Source organism: Osmerus eperlanus, chromosome 7 (assembly GCF_963692335.1).
Source record: "Osmerus eperlanus chromosome 7, fOsmEpe2.1, whole genome shotgun sequence".
In the NCBI taxonomy this organism is placed as follows: Eukaryota; Metazoa; Chordata; class Actinopteri; order Osmeriformes; family Osmeridae; genus Osmerus; species Osmerus eperlanus.
Window position 1 is genome coordinate 13,312,682 of NC_085024.1, and position 24,232 is coordinate 13,336,913.

At 44.3% G+C, this 24,232-nt stretch overlaps 1 protein-coding gene across 3 annotated transcripts; it reads left to right on the plus strand.

The window, feature by feature from the left end:
• The first annotated feature begins 25 nt into the window (after window positions 1–25).
• On the plus strand, window positions 26–23,949 carry adam15 (ADAM metallopeptidase domain 15). 3 transcript variants are annotated; one of them, XM_062465000.1, is made up of 23 exons: window positions 26–799; window positions 2,300–2,400; window positions 9,850–9,926; window positions 10,144–10,222; window positions 10,388–10,464; window positions 11,383–11,596; window positions 11,763–11,828; window positions 12,071–12,142; window positions 12,302–12,471; window positions 12,565–12,649; window positions 12,842–12,990; window positions 13,502–13,679; window positions 13,857–13,949; window positions 14,133–14,328; window positions 14,692–14,800; window positions 14,959–15,154; window positions 15,273–15,350; window positions 15,805–15,916; window positions 16,033–16,192; window positions 17,264–17,372; window positions 17,842–17,907; window positions 18,269–20,059; window positions 20,862–20,996. In XM_062465000.1, the coding sequence occupies exons 1-22, from the start codon at window positions 553–555 to the stop codon at window positions 18,380–18,382; spliced, it is 2,748 nt and encodes a 915-aa protein (XP_062320984.1). In that variant the 5' UTR covers window positions 26–552; the 3' UTR covers window positions 18,383–20,059; window positions 20,862–20,996. The 3 variants fall into 3 exon arrangements, with proteins under 3 accessions (XP_062320984.1, XP_062320982.1, XP_062320983.1); XM_062464998.1 differs by lacking the exon at window positions 18,269–20,059 and adding an exon at window positions 21,427–23,949 and having other exon boundaries at window positions 30–799; window positions 20,862–21,028; XM_062464999.1 differs by lacking the exons at window positions 17,842–17,907; window positions 18,269–20,059 and adding an exon at window positions 21,427–23,949 and having other exon boundaries at window positions 32–799; window positions 20,862–21,028.
• Window positions 23,950–24,232: the final 283 nt, after the last annotated feature.

Genomic DNA, 24,232 nt, shown 5'->3' on the forward strand with positions numbered 1-24,232 from the left:
AACCCAAGAGGAAATCCCGCCTGTGTGACTGTACTAGGTGAAATGCGATTACACCATCGCTGTAAACATTCAGTGAGCGGCTGGTGCCTTCATGGTTCAAACGTACAACCTCGTCTGTCCTTCGAAATAGTAGTTTCGGTATTGACTGCGAAATAATAACGAGAACAGTTGGAAAGCCTGTGCACATAGTACGGCGTAGAACCTGGTCAAATGTATGCGTGAAGTTAGCGGTGCGGTAATTTCGGACGATGGAAGAATTGCGGTAGCCTGAGCTACGTACGTCGTACCATTCCTGTCGCGGGACGTTGTAGTGGGACAGGTGAAATATGAAACATTATCGTATCTGATACCTGTCCTACAAAAACAAATTTTTCATAGCCCAGTAGACATTTCTGCGCGTGTCTGCATACACTGGATCTATGATGGATTTTCCCTTGAAATTTACCAGTGCAGTTGACCCAGTGAGGTAGCCACAGTAAACCTTCTGATACAACCTGTTGCCTTATTTTGGGTCCATCTGAATCCCTTACAAAGCTGTTTTTGATATTTGCAATGATGTTTGTTTGTCGGGTGCTGGAAAGATTGTTGTTCCTTCAGACAGTAGTATTTTGTGTAACATTCTCTAAAACATTGACGTTACCAAGTAACAGTGCTACTGGAGTACTGGACAACATTGACTCGCAGGATTTTATCCTGGAAGAAAGTTATTCCAAGTCCAGTAAAACGGGTATTGAGATTCCCCAAGAAGACGTATCCAGCACGAACACACCTACAGAATCATCTCATCCCTTACATTTAAGTAAGTATAATGAGAGGAGACTAACCAATGTATTTGTTTCAAGTTTAAATTGCCCTTGAACCAAGTCTGTATGACTTCAAAAGTGCACTGCAGTAGTTTTGACAGTTTCAGATAGTGGAAGTAGATTAGAACCGCATTTTCGAGTTGTTGGAGAGGACTGGGATTATCACATCAACATATCATGCATAGCCTCCTCTGCATCACATGGTTCTGTCCTTTACAAAGTGATAAAAACCATATCTGTGACACAAGTCTGTACAAGACTTGGCAAAGCCTTGTAGCTTTGGCAAGCATGGCCATTGTTGTCCTGTCAAATTTGAGGTGTTATACTCAATTGTCCAGACTAACATTTGCTACATGGCAATAACATTTACCACTGGATGCAGTATGAAACACCATACTCTTGCATTCATAATAGGACCACAGAAAACCCCCAACTCTATCAAAATCAGCGTATTTATTCGAAGCAGTGCTGTGTGTGTGGGTCTTCTGTGTCTGACTGGCAGTGGGTGTGATGCTCTGGTGATCCCAGCTCACCAGCTGCCTGCCAAGGAGCAAACTGCTCTACTACTGGAGACCCACACAGTCTTTTTGTATTACATTAGTCGTAATGCATGCATCAGTGAGTGAGTGAGTGAGTGAGTGTGTGTGTGTGTGTGTGTGTGAGAGAGAGAGAGACACAGACACACACACACAGAGAGACCACAAAAGAAGAGAGAACAAACCACTGTCAAAATAACACACAACACAGTTTTGATATCAATAATTAGGCAATGCTCAGTTTAGATAGTGACCTTTTGCCACTGTACCATACTGAAGCTATTACATGAATATATGATGATTCCTGCATTTCCTAGTCAGTGTTTACCATCACTATAAAACATTTAAAGATATCCTATTGGAACATGGTTTACTTGATCCTAGCATTAGCACAGTCCCATGGGGAGGCTAGCTAAAAACTGGGTAATGGCTTGTTGTGAGTCAGGCTTTTAGCATTAGCATCCCTCGCCTTGCAACAATAGAGCAAGTGTTTCTGGATTGCTCTGACGTCAGAATCTCACACTGATCTTCATGACAATGCACCGGGACGCAGCGTACTGCACCCTGCCCAGGTCTAGAGGACCCCTGCTCTCAGCGTTATAGAAAAATATGGCCACTGTTGTGCTATAATATACACAACACACATATTATATGTGATGTAGCCTACTTTCATTGTTATTCTGTTTTTAAAATGTAGCCTAGCCTGTATTTCTTCAGTTAACACCAATACCCGATAAAATTCTGCATATATTAATAATCCTCTGCGTAAATTACTATTGCTTACTAGTCATTTGAAAGAAGCTTTCACCATGGCAATTGTTCTTATCTACATTTTGTGTGATTGTAGCTTTGAGCAAGAATAGTGGTATTTCTCCTGGAACAGTGGGACCACTGAATGTGAACCATTTGGACACCTGGGACTGAACCCTGTGTGGATCCTGCCTGTCTTCCTGTCCACAGGCCCAGAGCATCAGCATGGGAGACAGGGGCTGCCGCTGGAAAGGACCCGGCCCTTCGTGGTGGTGGACGGTCACCAGAAAACCCTGAATGAAGCCTTGCAGGTGAGACTGACGCAGAGATACCAGTACTTATACTGTATATACAGCACTTTATAACAGACACACACTCATATGAGTTCTCCAAGTCGAGCCAGGTGGGATTGTGCCGTGTTGGCTAGCGACTGATGGCATTGCCGTAAGTTTAATCTCGGTACAATGGTGCGCTAATCAAGGTATCTCGATTGACTGGACAGACTTTGGAATTTCCATGTGAAACGTGTGGTTGCAGGTGGTTGGATGTGGCTGGGTACTGAATGATGGTTAGCATTCACTCAGAACTGGAGCTGCAGGTTCTCCTGTGTCACCACTGAGCCTGAAATTCCCTTGATTTAAGGACATTGAGTTGACAGACTTCAACCCCACCTAATTGACTTTGCCATGCAGTGGAAAGTCTTAGGTGATGCACACCCTGAGGTTTCATGATGGAAAACTGACTGAGCTGTTAACTCAGTAGGTGGCCTATTGCTTTTGGAGTCGGAGGTTCATTTCCTTTCTATTTTGATGGGTACCATAGGAACTCAGATGTCAAACAACAGAGTGCTGTCTTAAACTGTCTCCACCTACTCCCCTATACCAATGTCGATTTCACGCTGTTTTTCCATTCTGAGGTCACTTGATGCTTAGCTTCTCTGTGGGCAAAAAAGGGGAATTCTTCAGGATATGATTTCAGACCTCCTGTCAGCTGCATGGGAAGTGCCCGTCCTCTTAAAGTGCCCCCCTCCACCCTCTCCCTCCCCCTAAACACACCTCTTCAGATCACAGTTTTCATGCAGGAAGCTCCCTGTAATATATGTCAACGTGCCTACTTCCTCAGGAAGGCAGAGAACAGATTTCCTTCGCCTTCCTTTCCCTTCAAACACACACACACACACACACACACACACACACACACACACACACACACACACACACACACACACACACATACTATACACACACACACACACACACAAAATTAAGATTAAGTTCACGATAGACGATCAATTCCATCGAGGCTCACAGATGCTTGTTTATGGGTTGAATTAAAAACCAAGTTCCCCACTGTTACTCAGCAGAAACAGACATGGTTTGTGACTCGTTTGTGAGTCACTGTCCGCTGTGCGTACTTGACGGGTTGATTTGTACACTGATTTCCCCCCAGTTGTTGGTGAATACTGGAAGTCGTTTCTTACTTGTAATGTAGTCATCACATTCACAGTTAAGTTACAGTCCCAATAAAGCTGAGGTGTGAATCACTTGCAACGGATAGGGAAACCATGGCAACAAGGACCCGTTTATAGATTGTTTTCCAAATGTGAGAGGAAAGGTGGGGATCGGTGTCTCCTGGGTGGGGTGGGTGGGTAGCTGTGTGTGCGCTCAGAAATGTGTCCCTTTACCGATATCAACACCCATCCACAGAACAATGTCTGTCCTTTGGATTACACAGTCAGGCTATTCAACTGATAAGAATCACGCCAAACCTGGCCCATAGTGACCTACCGTGACCTCTGAATGCACTTCCCTAAATTAAACATCATCATTTACGATTGAGTCCATTTACTTGAAAGCAATCAGAAAGTTAGCAAGTACATACCGATATAATCACTGTAGACTAATTATTTGCGCGGCGGAAACTAGAGAATTGGTGGACCCTTGTTCGTTCTACGTCCCTGTAATGCTTCAAATGTTGAGTTCAAGAAGGTCCACAGAGACACACATAATGTTTGCATCGGTTCTCTTTGATACAAACACAAGGCTACTGCACTGAACTCCCAGGCCAATGGGGAGCAAAGTTTATTTGGGGAGTCTGGATATTAGAGATAAGAAAATGTGCGCTATTGAACAGTGCTGTGCCTCCGGGAAGGGCAAATGACCTCTTTCAACATGAACCGAATTAAGTGCATCATTTGTAAAACAAAGTCTGGCAAGCGGTTCTGGGGTACAGAGTCTAGCCATTAAAAAAGTAAACTTTTGGTTTACTTTTTTGTGTTGTTTTTTTGGGGGGTGGGGGGGCAGGATTATCAGCAAATTCAAAATTTTAAATACACAATGACCGTTTTAAACAGAAATAACACTCGTCAGATAACCTGCATAGGCAGTTTTGGTGGAATTTCAAAAAGCATATTAACCTATGCAATTTATTTATGAGCCTGTATTTAGAGTAAGCCTTTTGGGTTGAGATACAGTGCTCACCTCCTCACAATACTATGAATAGAGACCACGTTGGGGGGGAATTTGCCTACCAGCCTAAGCCTGGCTCTATAGACACACACGTGGGTGTGGAAGTGTCTCCAAATAGCCAAAATACACACTTTAGTAGCAACAACCATGCACAACAATAGACAAAACATACTCAGATTACAACTCCTATTGCTATGGTCACACACGCACCCACACACACACACACACACACACACACACACACACACACACACACACACACACACACACACACACACACACACACACACACACACACACACACACACACACACACACACACACACACTTCCACTCTCAGCAGGTGCACCGGTGGTGTGTAGGAAGCTGCAGGGAGCTTCCCTGTAATATGGATTAGGAAGGTTATCTCTTCTAATTCAGGGACTGATCGCTCTGTTGAACGTAAGCATATATATCCCCCCCCCCCCGCCCCCCCATCCCCCTACTCTACAGCCCGCCACGGGAACAGCCATGCGTGTGAATGAATGGGGGAGGGGGGGGTGTTAAAAAGGGAATCCTGATAGCAGATTTCCTTCACACACACACACACACCATGATAGGGCTAAATCTAGGTATGTTCATTGTCTGGGGTGATGGCGTGTGTGTGAGGGGTAGGCTTTACAGGGGGTGTCTCTCTTATCTTAAGTATGAAGGGAAAGTGTGTGTGTGTGTGTGACGTGGCGCGTTGAGCTGGGTTAAGTGTGGTGTGGTTCTAAGCCCATCCCAGGGGGTCTGATGGGATAACCAGATCATGCTGATTATGTGGGTTATTCACTGGGCAAATGTGACTCCGCGGTCAATGTCACATTATTCCTCTCCGCTTGACAGCTTCAGTGTGTTCTCTCAGTAATTGTATTTCAAGACTTCGTGTTGCGAGTGAAATTTCATGTTGACGTTTTAACATGCAGACTCACTTGCACTTTCACACAGTTTGAGTGAATGTGAAACTCCTAATTCAGAGCAGAACCCCATTCCTTGGAGATTTGGTTGGGTTAAATGCTTTGAGTTTTATTTGAGATTTTACATAAACAATTTAGAGAAGAAAAGAAATCAGACTGCGAGATATCTGTTATCACTGTTGTATTTGAGATGGATTATAATGATTCCATATCAAATTCCATTATCCTTCCAGAAACAAACCCCTAGACTAGTACCCAGACTAACCCAAGCCAACCTATCTCCCTAGATAGATTAATCTCAGGTTCAGTGACCTTAGTATGTGTCAGTATGGGTCATTTACACCTGATGTCATTCATAGCTATGTGCAGTGGCAGTGCCACCTGGTTTGCATCCCCTGCCTTCACACCAGCACCTGTTTCATATCGAAAAACCCTGGGGTGTCCAATCCAGCCTGTCAGCACTATTCATCAACAAGCTTCCCCACAGAGACGAGATGGTCGCAGCTAACAAACCAGCAGCGCCTCTGATTTCCGTGTTTCTGGCGTGAGAGCAGGAGGACGAACAAAGCACCCTCGTTCAGCCTGACTGAGAAATCACCAATTCCTACTTGAGCTTTTTGTTCAGAGGATAAAACAGGCGAACAGCCTATGCCTCAGTCCTCACTAATCCATGAACAGGTTTCCGGCAAAGTCTCCCCTGACCAAATAAAGAGAGCGAGACCCCAAAGGGACAGCGAGAAGTAACTGGAGACGGACTTCCCAGTTCCGGTCTTGATTGTCTTTCCGTCCCTGTCTGTTTTGTCTTTTTTGTTTTTCTCCTTTCTTTTTTGGAGCTGGAATGGAATCGCGGCTCGCCCTTTCCCTTCCTTTCTCCCCCTTCCTCTGTTACACCCCTCCTCGTCCCCCTCCTCCCTCGCTTTCTTTCTTCTTGAGTCATGGTCGCGGGGGCGGCTCCCCCCCGAATGAACCCCGCCCCGGTGTTCATGTGGTGAGCTCATCTCATTACTGGCTAAAGATCACGGGCCTGCGACATTACCTCACTCGCGGAGCGGAGGACAGCAGTAGGCGGGGGGGGGGGGGGAGGCCTAGGGGTACGTAGAGGCCTAGAGAGAAAGGGAGGAAGAAAAGAAAGAGAGGGGAGATTGGAGGGGCATTGAGGCTCGACGGAGGGGACTGGGGGAGAGAGCGAGGGGGGAAAGCGAGGAGAGAAATAGCGGTACACCCCGTCAGAGGAGGGTGGAGCCAGATGGGAAGCATGAAAGAAGACACCAGGAGGAAGGGAGGACGGGATCCAGAGAAGATCATGATGCTAAAGTGATGGCAATGAACCCGGGAGTCGAAAGAGGTGTAGAAAAGAGGTGAGAAAGAGGAGGGCGAGACAGAGCGTGAAACAGCTCCGAGGAGGGGTGGGGTCTTTACTGGCAAAGTTCCAGATGTCTGGGCGTGAGCCCCCATTAAAGCCTCGACCAGATGTGGCCATGGAAGTGAGCCATGTTACTACTGCGACCTCTGACCCCCTGCAATCAGAAGCTGTTGACTAATGGCTTCCCTTGGCCTTCGTCTCAATAGTTTGGGCTTGCCTCCTCTCCTTGTGTCTCCTTTCCTCAGAGGAAACTCGTTTTGGCAGCGCTATATATATATATAGGCGGGGGAGACAAAGCGATGGATCGTCATCCAGCGTCCTTATCAACAGCATTAAGGGATAGGAGGCACAGGAGGATTTCACTTTGGGGTGTTTCTACCAGGACACAGTACGCAAACTTTTTCCCTCGTGTTTTCTTTCTCTCCCACACATGCTGAACCCACACTCTTCCACACTGTGTCATTCTCTCACTCCTATGCGTGGTTAAATGCTTGGTTTTGTTTTTATATTTGCCCACAGAGCCAAAACTCCACCCAACGAGCCTGAAGTCTTTGTTGGCCACCCGTTGGACTTTTGCCCTGGCAGCACAAAAAACACAGACCCACCCAACATAGCTTCATCTCACTCCTTTTACATATGGTGAATGACCTCACCCGGCCCTCTGATTATTATAAACACTATAGTGGCTAGATATAGACCAGCCATATTTTGCTCTACCTCGTGAAATCTTAACAATTTAATGGATTCTTGTGTCGAGAGTCCTTTCTTCCCATAGAACCCAATGTTAGCAATCTGTACAATAGAATCCACAGTTGACACTATGAATACTGTACAGTAAACAGCATTGGTTAACAGAGACTACAGGATGTTCTGCATGGGAGCTGCTCTAGAATGCTAACGCATGCTCGTTATACAGCTTACATTGATTCGAGTAATCCACATTTAATTAGCTATGACTGAGACCAGGCACCGACACACAATACTGTTAGTCAGTCCACAATGGGGCTAGCCTCTTATTTCCCATTTAGTGTTCGTTATCTCTAACGAGAGATTTAATAGAGCTCCCTGGCAAGGCCGCCTCCCACCCCCCCCCCCCCCCCCTGCTTCCGCCTGGGCTCCCTGTCCCGCTCCCTCCGCGGTTCCTGCGCCCGCCCGGCCGTTCGGAGAAAGCGAGGAAGCAGCCGTGGCCCGGCGCTCTCAGCAGGAAGCGCTTCGCTCGCGCCCCCTCTTCAAAGGTGGAGTGGCTCAAACCGGGCCGCAGAAAAGCAGCAGAATGGCAGGAAGAGGTGTTGAGAGATATGGGGGGGGGGGGGGGCAATTAGATGGAAGTGGATGGGGGTGGGGTGGATAGACATAAGACCTTAGTGTGCATGTGGGGAGGTGGGGGGGGGAAGTGTGCAGTGTCGGGAAAAGGAAAGCCGCGTTATGAGGCTCTGCCTCTCCACAGAGAGAAAGGAGGGGATTTGTGTCGATGTGTGTGTGTGTGTGTGTGTGTGTGTGTGTGTGTGTGTGTGTGTGTGTGTGTGTGTGTGTGTGTGTGTGTGTGTGTGTGTGTGTGTGTGTGTGTGTGTGTGTGTGTGTGTGTGTGTGTGTGTGTGTGTGTGTGTGTGTGTGTGGGGGGAAGGGAAGTCCATTTACAACCTGCTCCCTCTTCCTTACCCATTGAGGGGGAAGGGGCAACCCCTAGTAGTCAGCAAACTCAATCAGCTCCCCCGGCCACTTTCATGCCCAGTAATGTGCTTAACAGTGGCGATCAAGGACTGGCTGTACGCATTAACAGACAGTAGAATTAGTGGACAGCGTGCACGTGTAAGCGTTTGTAACGGCCGATTCAGCGAAAAAGGGATGTTGTGGCCCGCCTGGGCTCTCTAGGTCGCAGTATGCATTCAGCAGTTAAAACCGTGAGGTGTGACGTTTGCAGACTGACGATTAAGTATTGGACACTTTTGTCGATACAAGCGTTATGGATAGACAAATCCTGAATACGACCGCGACTGGGAAAGTGCCTAGGCCCGTTGTGGACTGACACGCTCTGTCAATAAGATCCCATTTTTCAGCTCCAACTCTGGTGTGGCACAAGATTCTCCCTCCAAAAGGGCTTTGCATTTGTAAAAGGGCTGTTGACTCAGAGCAGTTGTACCCTTTTGGACCGGGTAGGGTCTGATGTATGATGAGCTGCACCATTGTGCCTGTTGAGGATTGATCGGATCAAGAGGTTTACAGTATATCCAGTTAGGTGTTGGATAACAAGGGGCCTGCAGGCCAAATCATTTGAGGTAGACAGGAGCTTATCCTCTGTCACCCCATTGAGTCTTGGGATGGTTTAGCAGTCTTCTCCATGTTATCGCTTCTCAAAAGTGGTCATAAGCAAATATCTAAAGGTGCCGTGCTGCTTGCTTGAATCTGGCTGTATTCACGATTTTCAAAACATTTGGTGTTTTTTAATTATTCATTTATACTATAACTGGATTCATATATTCTTGCAGTGGTTTTTGTACAAAGGTACCCACATTTTAGTCTATTTATTTATTCTGGGTTTAGAGGGTCATTTTAAAACCATACAATTAGTTGTTTACAGTGTTCTTAATATTGTAAAAATACAGAGTACCTAACAGTCCAATCCTGTTTACTATCATGGTTAATGAGATGTTGTTTTTGTGGTTCTTAGCTGTTGTTGTGGTACAGTACGTTACTGCTAAAAATCCAAGGTCCACTTTGCCACCTTAGGTCTGCTTTTGGCTGTAAGCCTTTCATGACACAAAGTAACTGGACACAAATGCTTAAAAAACATTTGTTAAACTAGGTCAAGAAGAAAATAAGTGTGGAAATAAAGTGTATTGGATGAAGTATTAAGTATTAGTCATTTTGGGTACAACTAATGGTGTAACCAGTGTAACCCACCAATAACCCACCATAGGAAACTAATTCTATTCATTTGAGAATCTCTGGTGATAAATGTTTCACTACTGGATTTCGTGTTCTTAATTACAGAATGGTCACCCAGAAAAACTGCAGTTTGGCTTTCAAGTCGGGGACATCCTCTACTTTTTGGACCTAGAAAAGAACCAGTAAGTTTGATTGGGAAGTTATATAGCTACCTATATCTTCTAATCTGTCAGAAAACCAACCAAAGGAAATACCATGCATTATTTCCGCTGCTCTGCTTCAAGTAGGGGGAGTGGGAGGAGGTCACTGCTAAAAACCCCACTCATCATGTTTAGACAGAGCAATACAACCTTCAGACTGCAGGAAGTGAACTGAAGGAACTTTGTATTCTTCCTGTAGTGATCTTCTTCCCAAGCCTCCGAACATCTTCTACTATCTTCCCAACGGAACCGGGGTCTCCGTGGAGGTCGACCATGTGGTGAGTACAGGGAACTGCAGTTTTACAGTTACGGCTTTACTGTGATTGAGTTACAGAAAATATTGTGATGCATTCTGTTCAAATGTGGCTCTGAGGGCTAATCCCAAATGCTAAAATCATGAAACAGTCTCTACTCTGTACTCTGTACTGTTTTCTGTCTTGTAGACACACTGCTACTACCATGGCACAGTGAGAGGGTTCTCTAAGTCCAGAGTGGCTGTCAGCACGTGCTCTGGTCTTAGGTAAGCCACCTATATAGTGTTTTCCAAGACGGTTGTGAAGTTGTAGACTTGTGTGGGCACTGCAGTTCCACGCAACTGATCGCAAAGCTCTTTGGCACATCAACTCACATTGTAAATACACTGACCTCAAGCAGTTTAATCCATAAGTTATGGCCGTCAGAAGAACCTTACTGACCTGCAAGGTCACCACAACGACCTCTGCATATGTTTTTAATTCCCTGTGATGCAACAGTTAATGCAGTTATAACAGTGTGGGCATACTTACCACAGGTGCAAGCTTTATCCTTCCTAATCAGTCCATCAGGGGGTAAATCGCTTTCATACACTTTGTTGGAGATTGTTATTTAAATGAACCCGTTTTCTCAGAAGGCCACTTAATAGTTGCATTTCTTTTCTGTGTGTGTGTGTGTGTGTGTGGGGGGGGGGGGTCCATAATCCGTTCAGCAGCTTTTCATTGCTCCATAACCCAATCCCAATTAATGAGTCTAATGAATCCCTTCTTAATCTTGCCGTTTTTAAGAATCCGCCAGTGTTTTAATGCTGTGTCCTTTTTATTGGGCTACCTTGGGGATATGTTAAAGACCTTGGAGGGAAAATAAAAAGCATTTGGGATCTTTTCTTTGGAGTTGTTTGCACATAAAGAAGAGGATTATTTCACGATTCACTCACGTGGGAGGGCTCCCTGTGATCTCAGCTGTGATATTAGGCCTTTTTAAAACATGCCCAAGTGTGTACATTCGCAAAAACAATTATCTTAAAAGCCGTTGACAACGACTGCGAAAATACCACACAGACTGAGCAGAGAAAGCTTTTGTTGACTTGCGCTGCTTGTGTCCTCTAATGCAATGTCGCCCGCTTATTTTGGGGTAAGCCGCCATTTTGCATTTTGTGTTCCTGTGTCTTTCCTCGGCCCTCCAGAGGCGTCGTGGCCATCAACTCCACCCTGAGCTTCGAGCTCCGTCCAGAGGAGGACCACGAGGCAGAGGAGAGCGGGGAGCAGAGCGGAGGGGGACAGGAAGAGGGCATGCTGCTGCTCCTCCCCACCACACCTCTGGAGAGCTCCGGGCTGGGAGGCTGTGGGGTTTCCCACACCCCTGTACCCCCCCTACACGTTGTACCACACGTACACAGGGTGAGAGAGGATGACCATATACAAGAATTGTCCCTGTACAAGAGTGATCTTTGGCCACTGTTTCATTTCCTTAGTGGTTGTGAATAAATAAATAAATAAATAAATGGCATCCCTAAAATATTGATGGCAGATGCTGGTTCTGAATCATTTTTGTGTTTCTTAACAGAGTAAGAGAGACATTCTTTCTGAGACCAAGTACATTGAGCTAGTGCTTGTTGCTGACCACAAAGAGGTAACACATGTGATAAATAGTACTGAAAATTGAACATGTTCATTGTTGAAGATGAGCAAAGTACAGCATTTGAAACCGACAGAACACTGTATTTAGACTGGAACCGACTGCGGTTTACCTACAATCCATTGAAGGATAATGCCCCCTAGTGTCTTAAGATCAGTGATACAATTATACTATAATTAACATGATTTTCTAATATTTGCCTTTTCTAATATCTGCCTTTTCTTATACTTTTGTAGTACCAAAACTATCAAAAGAACAACAAAACCATAATTTATAGGCTGCTAGATGTTGCCAACCAAGTAGATTGGGTAAGATTGCCCTTCAGTTATTGAAAAAGTTGAAGATGGAATATGTTCTCTTGCCTTCCTTGATTGAAAAAAAAAAAATACATATATGATATCAACCATAACCTTGGATACAGTTTAAAAAGTGTGCAAAATTCCTTTGCTTGGACCCCCGCTCTCTAGTTCTACAGACCCCTGAACGTGCGCGTGGCTCTGACAGGGCTAGAGATCTGGAGCGACCAGGACAAGATCCAGGTGGATAAAAGTCCCACCGACACCCTGAACCGCTTCCTGGAGTGGCGGACCCGGGAGTTGCTCCCCCGCCTACGCCATGACAACGCTCAACTGGTCATGTGAGAAAAGTGAAATGGAGCCTTTTTTTTCATGTCATTTGAAACTCACTGAGAAAACTGAATAGCACGTTGGCATGGTCTTCTTTCTTCCAGGGGTGAATCGTTTGATGGGACCACAGTCGGAATGGCATCCCAGTCCTCCATGTGCTCCAAGGATCGATCGGGAGGAGTCAATGTGGTAGGATCAATCAGCCGTAGTTTTATTCATCCTTAAAACATACTGAAAGCTATTGGACGTTCATGCATGGCTAGTACAGAACCAACTGTAACGTTCTGGGAGGGGGTGAATTTTCCATTTGTAATGGATTTCCGGACGAATCTCTTTTCGCTCTCACTCTTTCACTCCGACAACTTCTTTCTGCATGGGCAGGATCACCTGGTCAGCGTCCTGGGGGTGGCCTCCACTGTGGCCCATGAGCTGGGTCACAACCTGGGCATGAGCCACGACACGGCCGAGCGGAGGTGCCAGTGCCAGAACGAGCCCCGTCTGGGAGGCTGCATCATGGAGCCCTCGACTGGGTAAGCACCCGGGAGGTTCTGCCTCAGCAGGCTCCGACTGTGGGGCGCGACGCCCAGGCTGTGTGCCATGGGGTCGGTCGAAAGCAAAGTGCAGTGTTTTTGATGGAGATCAGGCGGGTGGGATGTTGTGTTGTGTCAAAGGGGAGCCAATTGGAAACGTTGGCTCAGTTATGAGCTTAGTTATGAGCAACTTTTTCTCAGTTATGTTTGCATCATTGTAGTATCTTCTTCAAAAAGAAATGTTTTATTTACACAGCATATCTTAAGAAAAAAGGCAAACAAAAGCTCTTAAATGGGATATGAAGCGAATTGCACTTTGTACTGGAACTGGATGTGGAACCAAACGTGTAAATAGGAAATGCAGACCGAATATATCACTCAACTATTGTTTCAAAACTAGTCAACACCAACTGTACACAACCACGCCTGACTGGTTTGAGATGACCTGTTGAACTGAAAATCCACCAAAGGTCACCAAGCCAAGTGACCTGTTGGCCTTCTATTCCCTCAGGTTCATGCCGGGCCAGCTGTTCAGCAGCTGCAGTGCCCGGGACCTCTCCCTCAGCCTGCTCCACGGAGGGGGCATGTGCCTCTTCAACGTGCCCCAGCCAGACGAGCTCCTGGGGGGGCCGCGATGTGGGAACCTCTACGTTGAGAAGGGGGAGCAGTGTGACTGCGGCCTCCTGGATGTACGTGCTGCTCTCCAGAGTGTTCGGGCTAATCCTCTTGTTTGAATGAGATGTATTTCGAGTGGAGACCTCCCCCCTGGGAACTGTCGAGTAATGGCATGGCGAAGGCTCTTTGTCCCCATTCGACTTCTCAGGGGTCAGTCGTGTCGTGTGTAAAAGGTGCCCTCTGTTTTTCAGGAGTGTAACGACCCCTGCTGCAACGCCACCACGTGCCAACTGGTTCCTGGGGCCCAGTGCTCCTCGGATGGCATCTGTTGTGATAACTGCAAGGTCGGCACGTCTGGCTGAATCCTTTATTTACGGAATACACACGCAAACACACACAAACGCAAACACACAGTCGTTCCCAATCGAACCTCTGAACGCATTTGGGCCAAAATGGCTCCTCACGTCAGTTCTTTCCAGTCACGTCCGTGATTTCCCTGTTCCTCCCCCTCGTCGTGGATCCTCCAGCTGCGTGCGGGTGGCTGGGTGTGTCGGGAGCCTCTTGGGGAGTGTGACCTCCCAGAGCACTGCACCGGCAGCTCCCCATACTGCCCGCCCAACGTCTTCCTGCAGAACGGGGAGCCCTGCGAGGAAGGCACTTCCTGCTGCCACAGTGGAGTGTGCGCCAGCCTCAAGGGCCAGTGTCAGATGCTGTGGGGACCGAGTGAGTTAGCCTCGTGACACACTGACTGGTATCGTGTCATCGTAGGTACACTTGTGTTAGTTTTCGTTAGGACACAGTAACTGGTATTGCTGTCAATGTGAGGACATGAGTGTTCGGTTTTTCTGAGGACACAGTGACACATCTGGCTAGCAATGTGGGAGCACTGAATCCTGTCCTTTGACATGTGAATTGAAAGACTACTTAGACAGCATTACCTATGGAAGAGTTTGTATGTCATGTCATGTTATTCCGGCTGCTGTGTTGCAGGATTATTTGGTTTAGAAATTCAGGAGGCATTGCTCAGACAAGTTTGCTGTTGTTTCTACAAGTCATTCATGACTGTTATGTTCTCCTGACTTCCAGATGCCACACAAGCTCCAGCCGTCTGCTTCTCTTCAGTCAACAAACAGGGCAACAAATATGGCAACTGTGGTCAGCTGGCCAACGGATCCTACATCCCATGCGCTAGCTCGTAAGTACCAGGTTATTCAGCCAAGCTAGACACAGCCAGCTATCACAAATCTAGCACCACTGTACACACACTGTCCTGTTTTTCAAAGCTTGTTGTGATTATAATGTTTTGTTGAGGAAACTCCAGCAGCAGATTCAACCCAGGTCTCTTCTCCACAGGGATGTGTTTTGTGGGAGGATCCAGTGCCAGGGAGGAAATGACCGTCCCCTGCTGGGCACCAACGCTGAGATCCTGACCACCAAAGTCCGCCTCAACTACAGCGACTTTGTCTGCCGGGGAACCTACTTCGATCTGGGCGATGATGTTTCGGACCCCGCCATGGTGGCGCAGGGCACCGCCTGTGGTTCTGGCAAGGTGGGCCATCACCTGAATCCCAAAACCATCACTGCAGAATGACAGTAGATTACACATAATTGTTTCTTACCTTACCTAAGTTTCTTACCTTACCTAAGTTCTTCTGACTGCGTTCTAGGCCTGTTGGAACCAGAAGTGCCAAGATGTGTCTGTGTTCGGGGTGGAGGAGTGCCAGAGCAAGTGTAACGGACATGGGGTGAGCTTGTCAACTTGACACCATTCTTTTATCTGGGGGTCTATTCTTTAATGGGCAGGATGTTGGGGGTTGTTGTCCATCTAAATCTAATGCCATTCTTTATATACTACAAATGATTGAGGGATCTGAGTTACTAGTACAATAAAACCAATGGAAAAGGTATTAAGGAGTCAGATGGCTGAGCGGTGAGGGAGTCGGGCTAGTAATCTGAAGGTTGCCAGTTCGATTCCCGGCCATGTCAATTGACGTTGTGTCCTTGGGCAAGGCACTTCACCCTACTTGCTTCGGGGGAATGAAAAAAAAGAAGACCAAATGTACTTACTGTAAGTCGCTCTGGATAAGAGCGTCTGCTAAATGACTAAATGTAAATGTAAAATGTAAATGTATTAAGTGTTTGACCAAGGTGTGGGTAAACTCGCAAAGGTCCTCAACAGCAACCATATTCTATTCCCAGGTGTGCAACAGCAACAAAAACTGTCACTGTGACGTAGGCTGGGCTCCACCCGATTGTCTGTATACAGGCCATGGTGGCAGTGTGGACAGTGGCCCTGCCAGGGCACCCAAAGGTAAGACCTTCATAGTAAACGAAGCTCCTGTTAAACTCCTATAGTCCTTTCTTTAGCGTGACGCGTCCATTTGAACTCATCACTTTGTTTGGTGGATGACATCTCTTTATCTCCAGACTCGGACCCAGCCCGCGTGGCCCTGCTGGTCATTTTCCTCTTCGTCCTACCGGTGGTGCTCCTCTTCCTCACCCTGCGCTTCCCTCGCTGTCGCCGTAGCCTCATCTGCCTGGGGAGTAGCAGCCCCTTTCACAAGGCCGGAGGACGCCAACAGAGTCGGTAAGAACCGACTGTTGCCCACTGCTGCAGTGTAAGCCTGGGGTTAAATGGAAGTGATTTTGTTAGTTCGTCCACTGTTTTGAAAGACAATACCCTGCCTATTCTGTTTACAAGTCATACATTGGAGTACCCTTTTTGCCTTTTTACGTAAAAATTCTTACGTCGACTTTACCACAGATTGTATGACTGGCCATTACTGAACTTGAAAACTGAAGTCATGAAATTGTTAGTTGTGTAATGCATGTATGTTAAAGTTAACAGTGTTTTTCCCATCCATGATCTAGTGTGGTCAGTGTGGCCCATTATGAGAATTGGGGCTTGGCATTAGCTCGCCAGCAAGCTTTAAGGTACTGGTTGAGGATCAAGATGATCAAGAAGCTTGTGGACTTAGCTGCTGCTCTATTTTGTTGATAGTTTGCACGTTATGACTAATAACGTGCAATAAGAATGACAAGCTTTGTCTTGTCTGGTGTTGTAGTGTAGGCAGCACAATGTGCCATGCTTTGATTGTCATTCCCTTATGGGCATTTTCCTTTTAGTAATGTCCAGGGCTGTGTTTCATTCATGTCATTTCTCTGGACTAATTCACTCATACCTCATCTTGAATGATTGATAACGGCTCTACATACCTCGTTTCATGTTGAAGACACTTCCGATCAGTGTGGCCAACAGAACCAAGTTACAAGTTACTGTTCCAAAAAGGGAAGTGTGAAATCTAGAATGAAACACAGCTAAAATGAAACACAGAATGGGAACCGAATATACATTTACATTTAGTCATTTAGCAAACGCTCTTATCCAGAGCGACTTACAGTAAGTACAGGGACATTCCCCCCGAGGCAGGTAGGGTGAAGTGCCTTGCCCAAGGACACAACGTAATTTGGTTGGCATAGCCGGGAATCGAACTAGCAACCTTCTGATTACTAGCCCGATTCCCTCACCACTCAGCCATCTGACTCCGATACGTGGTATCGTATAATTTTGGGGCCAATCCTAAGTAACCTTACCAGCTTATAAACCTCTATATATTTGTTTGGGATCTTTGTGAATTAAGATGTGTTGTTTTTGTAGAACCCCAGCCACAGAGCTTGTGGATTCCCGTAATGGAGACCAGGTCCAACCTCTGAGGTACCACTGGAGCCGCCAGAGTGACATGCCGCTAACACCACCCTCGAGCAAGGTACCGTGGCCTTGTCCCTGCTTCTCTTTTAAACTGGTTTAAGGAACTTGGAAACCTCAGGTTTTACATGTGATTTTGGTTTGCGTCCCAGTTTGTGTTTACTGACACACAACAGACAGATTGTGTTTAGAGAGTGATTTTGTTTTTCTTCACACATGTTTTTCTTCACACGTGTGGTCTCATCCCACAGGTTCCTGTGGCAAATTGTCCTTGTTAGTTGAGTTATTTGCAAGGAATGGGTTCACTTGAAGCCTTTTCAAATTGACCAAAGGGAATTATCATCACCCACATACTTTGCCTCGATAACTTATAACTTTTCCATTCATAACCTTTTCCATTAACACGTTTGACCCCTGAATGACAATACGCAATCATAACCTAACCCCTGAAAGTCTGACTGGCCTGCTTCCTGTGCATGTCATTTAATGGCTGTCGATATATGCTTTGCTTCCTATGTTCCTCTTATCAGGTCAATGACAGGCCTGCTCCACCTAATAAGCCACTCCCCCCTGACCCTGTCCTAAAGCACTTCCAGGTAACTCCGCCTGTCAGTGTAAGGCGATGGGTAGCTTGAGTACATAGTGACTGATCATTGTTAATCTTACAGGCACACACTAACTTAAATATTCTGAGGCCACTATAGACATGACTGTGTATACCCAATTTATCATAGTTGTGATCATTTGCCTGGTATCCAGCTATGCATAAAATGCTTTTTTTTTTTAAGGAAATGGAAACCATTTGTACTGTCATGTGACCTTTTTATGGTAGCGTACAATTCTTATGGAATCGATGATTCCAGTTTCAATTGTTTAGAGACGTTTGAGGGTACCAAGACAATGGTCCTCAACTCACCGGAAATTCCTACTTCATATGTGTAATTTCTGCTGTCTCAGCTGACTAAACGGCCAGCCCCGCCCAACAAGCCTCTGCCCCCTGACCCCAAGCTCCCAACCAATCAGGTACTGTCAGTTGTTGCAGTTGGTGATGGAGGCCTTGTCTGTCCGTAGCTGCATTCCATAGCAGTGGTTTCAAGAATGATCCTCTGACTCTTGGTCTATAATATAGCATATTATGTCTTTTCTCTAACCTAAATTAAATCTTAGGTTGAAATAATCACCAGTAGTTTCTAAATATATCAAAAATGTTTTTAGGTCTCAGTGAATTAAATTGCCAGAGGAAATGTTTGACGGTGTCTTTGTCTATAACACAGCATGTTTTTGTAAACCAACCTAGATCGGAACTCACCTGTCATATAAGCTTTCACATGTAGAGACAGGAAAGATGCATCTGCAGGGGTTTTAGATAGATCAACCTATTCTAAATCTGCCCCTTGGTTTCCGAGAGAAAGCATGAGTTCAGTGAACCAGCATTCATGAGACGAGAATCGTGGTTTGAAACCACTCTAAATAACTGGTTCCCCTTTTGTGCAAGACAAGTCTCCATCATGTCTGATGCTCAGCACAGACTAGTCTACTGAATGTTTTTTTTTAGGAAATAGACTGTAAGGTTTTCTTAAGCTAATATGTACAACTCAGCATTTTTCTATGTGAAGTGGATAAACCTCCCTAGCCTTTCATGAATGCTATTCAGTATGTCGTAAACAGGCGTACACTCTAAGTTGTGCACTCCAGGTGCAATGGATTAAACTACTAAGTATTCCACAAAATAATCAGCATATAGATTATTCTAGAACCCTATCACTATGCATGTCTGTACTTACATTTACATTAGTCATTTAGCAGATGCTCTTATCCAGAGCGACTTACAGTAAGTACATTTAGTCTTTTTCTTTTTTTACATTCACATTTTTTGTCAAGTACAGGGACATTCCCCCGAGGCAAGTAGGGTGAAGTGCCTTGCCCAAGGACACAATGTCATTTGACACGGCCAGGAACTGAACCGGCAACCTTCTGATTAATAGCCCGATTCCCTAACTGTTCAGCCATCTGACCCCTATAAGTTAACCCCTATCTGTACTTATAAGTTGACCTGGCACTTGAAGACCAAGGTTATCCACATGAGAATAGTGTACCTGTTTTCAATCCGTTTTGTCAGTAGTGATGCTATTCTGTTCTGATAGTCACCTATAGTCACTAAATTTACTTTTCTAGAACCTGATAGTATCCATACCAAATAAAACTTACTGTTCTAAACTCACGTTTAGAAATAGCTTTTTGCATGTCCTACCTAGGTTTTTTATAATGCATGGAGCTGGCTAATGTACAATAATCATGTTCTTGTTTTGTGAAGTGATGTGATTTGGGTTACATTTTATCTGGATAATACTTCATAATGAGCCCAATTAATATGGTTTTTCCTCAATCTGCAAAATCACTCCTAAACTAAACTAATCACAAGATTATCTATAAAGGCTTATACAAATAAAGTGTGTTCATGATTTGGGACTCATAAAATAAGATTCTGCATGATTAGATATAAGTTCAATGTTTTCAATTTGTATTCATCTGTGTTTCCAAAAGTTTGAATAAGATGGACGGTAAACAGTGATGCCCTTTGGTCCCAATGTGGTTTCCTGGTGCAAAATCAAAGCCTCACTCTGTTCTTGCTGTCTATTTTTTCATTGTCTCTCTTGCGCTCGCGGCTCGCCACACTAGCCGTCTTCTAATCGTCCGGATCCTCCAAACAAGCCTCTGCCCCCTGACCCTGTTGTCACAGGCAGCCAGGTACCAGAGTAGCATGTGCTGTAGAGCCGCCTGCATCATCACATGTGCAGTGGCTTGTCATTGCTGTTGACGTGTCTTGATTGATGATACAATGGTGGCTTCTTACCCAATGATTTTGAAAGATGGGTTAATAGGTTGATCAGTGGTGTTTTCTTCTTTGTGTTTGTGTGTGTACTAAATTGTTGGTAGATGTAATGGATTGCTTGTTTTGGATGTGCTGGGGTTATGTGGATGGTTGTGGTTGCACTGGCTGTTTTAATCAAATGAATCATGCTTTCATTTACAATATTAGTTTTATTAGTTTTCTTTAATCTGCAGAAATGATAACATTATGCAAATACAGAATGGTGATTAAAAGGAATATCTTGTTTCAAAATTTCCAATTTTTGAAGGTATAATAGAAGGTTTAATTTAAAATACAACAGCTCTAAATTTGGTTGTTATTTAAAGAGATATTCTTTTTATTTATTTTTACTTTTTTGTAATTAGATGTTGATAATATATAGGATAGTGATGTTTATTGTTGTATTTGCATATCATACTCTCTGTGTTGGTTTCCACTCATTCAGCATGTAGTATTTTGTATAGAGATCTGGTGAAAGTACAAAATACTGGAATGAATTTAGTCATAAGTGAAACGTGCCTAATCATCTTGTCATTTACAGAGTTGATCTTTGGTTGGTCTGCTTTAAATGTGGCTGTCGTGTCTATCTTGCATCTTTGGGAGACATGAAAATCATGCAGTATTAAATCCATTTAGAAAATATTTTGATCTTTTCATTTGCCATTACGTTCTTTACAGACCCTTGGACCACCTAAACCACCAGTACCCAGAAAACCTTTACCTCTGGACCCCATTTCTCAACTCAGCCACTCTGGGTATGCAACATCAGGTGTCCAACTACAACATGAAGCAGGTTTGACTCCAGTTCCACCCAAAGGCCCTGCAGTGACAGTCCTCCCATCCAGGTACTGAAATTGTTTTAAAAGATCACGTGTCTTGCTCTAGTTCTAGTAAGTACTAAGGACCAATTATAAAGTAGAATTCATTTTTACATTTAGTCATTTAGCAGACACTCTTATCCAGAGCGACTTACAGTAAGTACAGGGACATTCCCCCGAGGCAAGTAGGGTGAATTGCCTTGCCTAAGGACACAACGTCAGTTGGCATGACCGGGAATCGAACTGGCAACCTTCGGATTACTAGCCCGATTCCCTCACCGCTCAGCCACCTGACTCCCCATTTTTAATGTTCCTCAATGATGAATTTGCCATAATTCCAGTTATATTCTACACATAATCATTTATAAGAGTGTCAGATTTGACTAATTTGTCTCTTTTATATCTGTATTCCCTTTCACACTCAGACGTGCCCCTTTACCTCCGATACGGACTTCCCAAGGTCGAACCCTCAACTCAACACCACTAGTTTGACGTTTGGACATCTGCCAAATCACCCAAAATTCTAGGATTCCCCAGAACCACGTACCTACATAGGAGTCCCATTGACCCACCTGAGAGGTAGAGAGGCTCTCCAGTAGGATTTGGGATCAAAATCATTCTCCCTTCAACAATGTCCTGTTCGTGCTGAGAAGTGAGCCGGACGGCTTAAGGAGTGTTTCAGAGCAGAGTTGGGACGGGTCATTGCAAAAGTGACCTTCAAGAAACCTGAGGCATTATGGATGGTTAAAGGTACATGGTCACGATGGATGAACAAAGTGAAAATAAGGATTCCAGTGTCTCTGGGGATCATTGAAGTACTACTAGAGTGAACTGACAAATCATCCAAACTCTAATGAGATCCCAGGCCAGTACAGTGTTAAGATGTTAGTATGTGAAAAGGATGCGAGTAGCACAGATTTTTATTCAATTTTAATCACTCCTCCCCAAAGCTTCACCCTAGCTGAATACCTTTAACCCTTGTGTTATCTTCGGGTCATTCTGACCCATCAGTCATTGTGACCCACCGTCGTATTGCGACAACTTTACCGCATACCAAAACAAAGTGAATCATTTTCTTTTAACCGTTGGGCTGTCTCAGACCCCCCACATTGCGATGGTTAAAAGAAAATAATTTTTATTTGTTTTTGTATTGGGTAAAATTGGGTAAACACAACGATGGTTCGTTATGAACCTTTGGGTCATGTGACCCGAAGGCAGCACAAGGGTTAATAGATTCTTTCCAATGCCTGTGTCTGCAACTGTCACACCTTGTTGAATACAAACTATAGGAAATAATTGACACTCTGCTTAAAGGACTTGGTTTATGTGAACTGCAAAGGAAACAAGTCCTGCCCCCAGTTTGTTATGCCCCTCAAGCACTGACTTGACTCTTAGCACTACACTTGGACTCTGTTTGGAGCCTCGCTTCCATAGTTGCACAAAAAAAAGCCTTATCAGAAGTTGTGACTCACTTTGGTTGGATTTGCCTGAAAATGACTCAGTTAGTGTCTGTCTTGAAGGGCTTTCGTGTGTTGGAAGACATGAGATGACAACGTTGGCAGCCATTTTCTCACAAACGAAGCGATTGTCTATTTTTAACGGTAAAATACAGTATACGATTAAAAAATGCCAAAGAACGGGTTAGGAGAGGTGGAGATGGTAAACTGGCCATTGAAATTTCACGACTTTTGATATACATGGATGTGGAGGCTACTTCCTGAAAATGGACCAATCCACCAACAGTGGATTCATTGCCTTTTTTGTACCCTTCGGTGCACTGTGTATCGCACTAATACTGTCCCCTTTAAGCTAAGTGCACTGTTAAATTGAGGACTCTTTCTTTGGATGAATGGATAAATGCACGTTCATGTTACAAGGTACAAGTGTTAAACTTGTAACGCAGCAGATATTCAATCTTTACTCACACCACTTCAGCACCAAACCTGGGACAACACACCAACTGAATGTATGATTAAAAAAAAGATTGAACATTTTACTGTACTTAATATCTGACTTCATATTTTCTTCTTTGCCGGCCTCAATTTGATTTGAATAGCAACAGATTGCATTGCTTGTATGCTATGTCCTATAATACATTGAAGATGACACTTCATAAAATATATTTTTATTGAAAAATACTGTGCAAAAAGAGAGGCTTCTGTTAGGTGTCCATGGTCTGGACATTAAAGTCACCAGCTTTTCTGAAATATTGGTTCTAAAAAAAAAAAAAATTATTACGTCTAAATCAGACTAAATTATGTAGTGTGATTTCAAGTGAAGGATTGTCTGAAATTTGGAAAACATGTTGGACTTGTGTTAAGACTTTTATTATTGTTTATTATGAGCCTTTAATATGATAGTTAAAGCATACCTTCATGCTTCCATTTGATATAAAACCAAGAGACACTAGATGTCCTCAGTGTAATTCTGTTGAGCAGTTGCTTGTTAAACTAGTTTTTTTACACTTTAAAATGGGATTCTGTCAAATTTGAAAATCTATATTTAAGATGTAAGACTATAAATATGAAGAAGTTGATCTGAAGATGATGAGAAATAAATTCTTACAATACATAATTTGACCCTTGACACATTTGCTAGTATCCTTAAACAAGGTCATATTAACTTGTATTATGAATAAACCATGCACTCGTGAAATTAAGACACCTGCAAAAGCTTAAAAGCACACTCCGTTTAGTTCTGTACGCACATTTTTCTTGATTTTTTTTCGTGATTCATGTGATCTATAGCACTATGACCTGACTGTAATCTGTCTGACCATATATGATTGTCAAGAAAAGACATTGCAAAAACTCAAATGGTCAGGTCAGTAATGTTGTCTTCTGAAAAGACTCCTCTGTTGTGACCACTGTCTGTAATTTTCCCACTTTCTCAATGTTTGAGATTTTTGCTGCTGGGGGAAATAAAATGGACTGAGGTTGGTTGACCAATTGTTTTTTTATTGAATTTAATGATTAGCTGACAAAAATATTCTATTGAACTAACCTTGTATGAGGGTGTTTACTCATATCAAAACATTCCTTCATGTCTGACACTGAAGGAAACCAAAATATAAGGTATAATGAGTGAGGCCTGAACAGTTATGTCAGTAACAGTTATATATGTGCAGCATTCATCATGTCTATGACATCATCACCACAAATAATTGATGTATACATTTATAATTTACAACTTATTTTGATCTGTTACTTTGCTCTTCGTGTCCAAATGTGA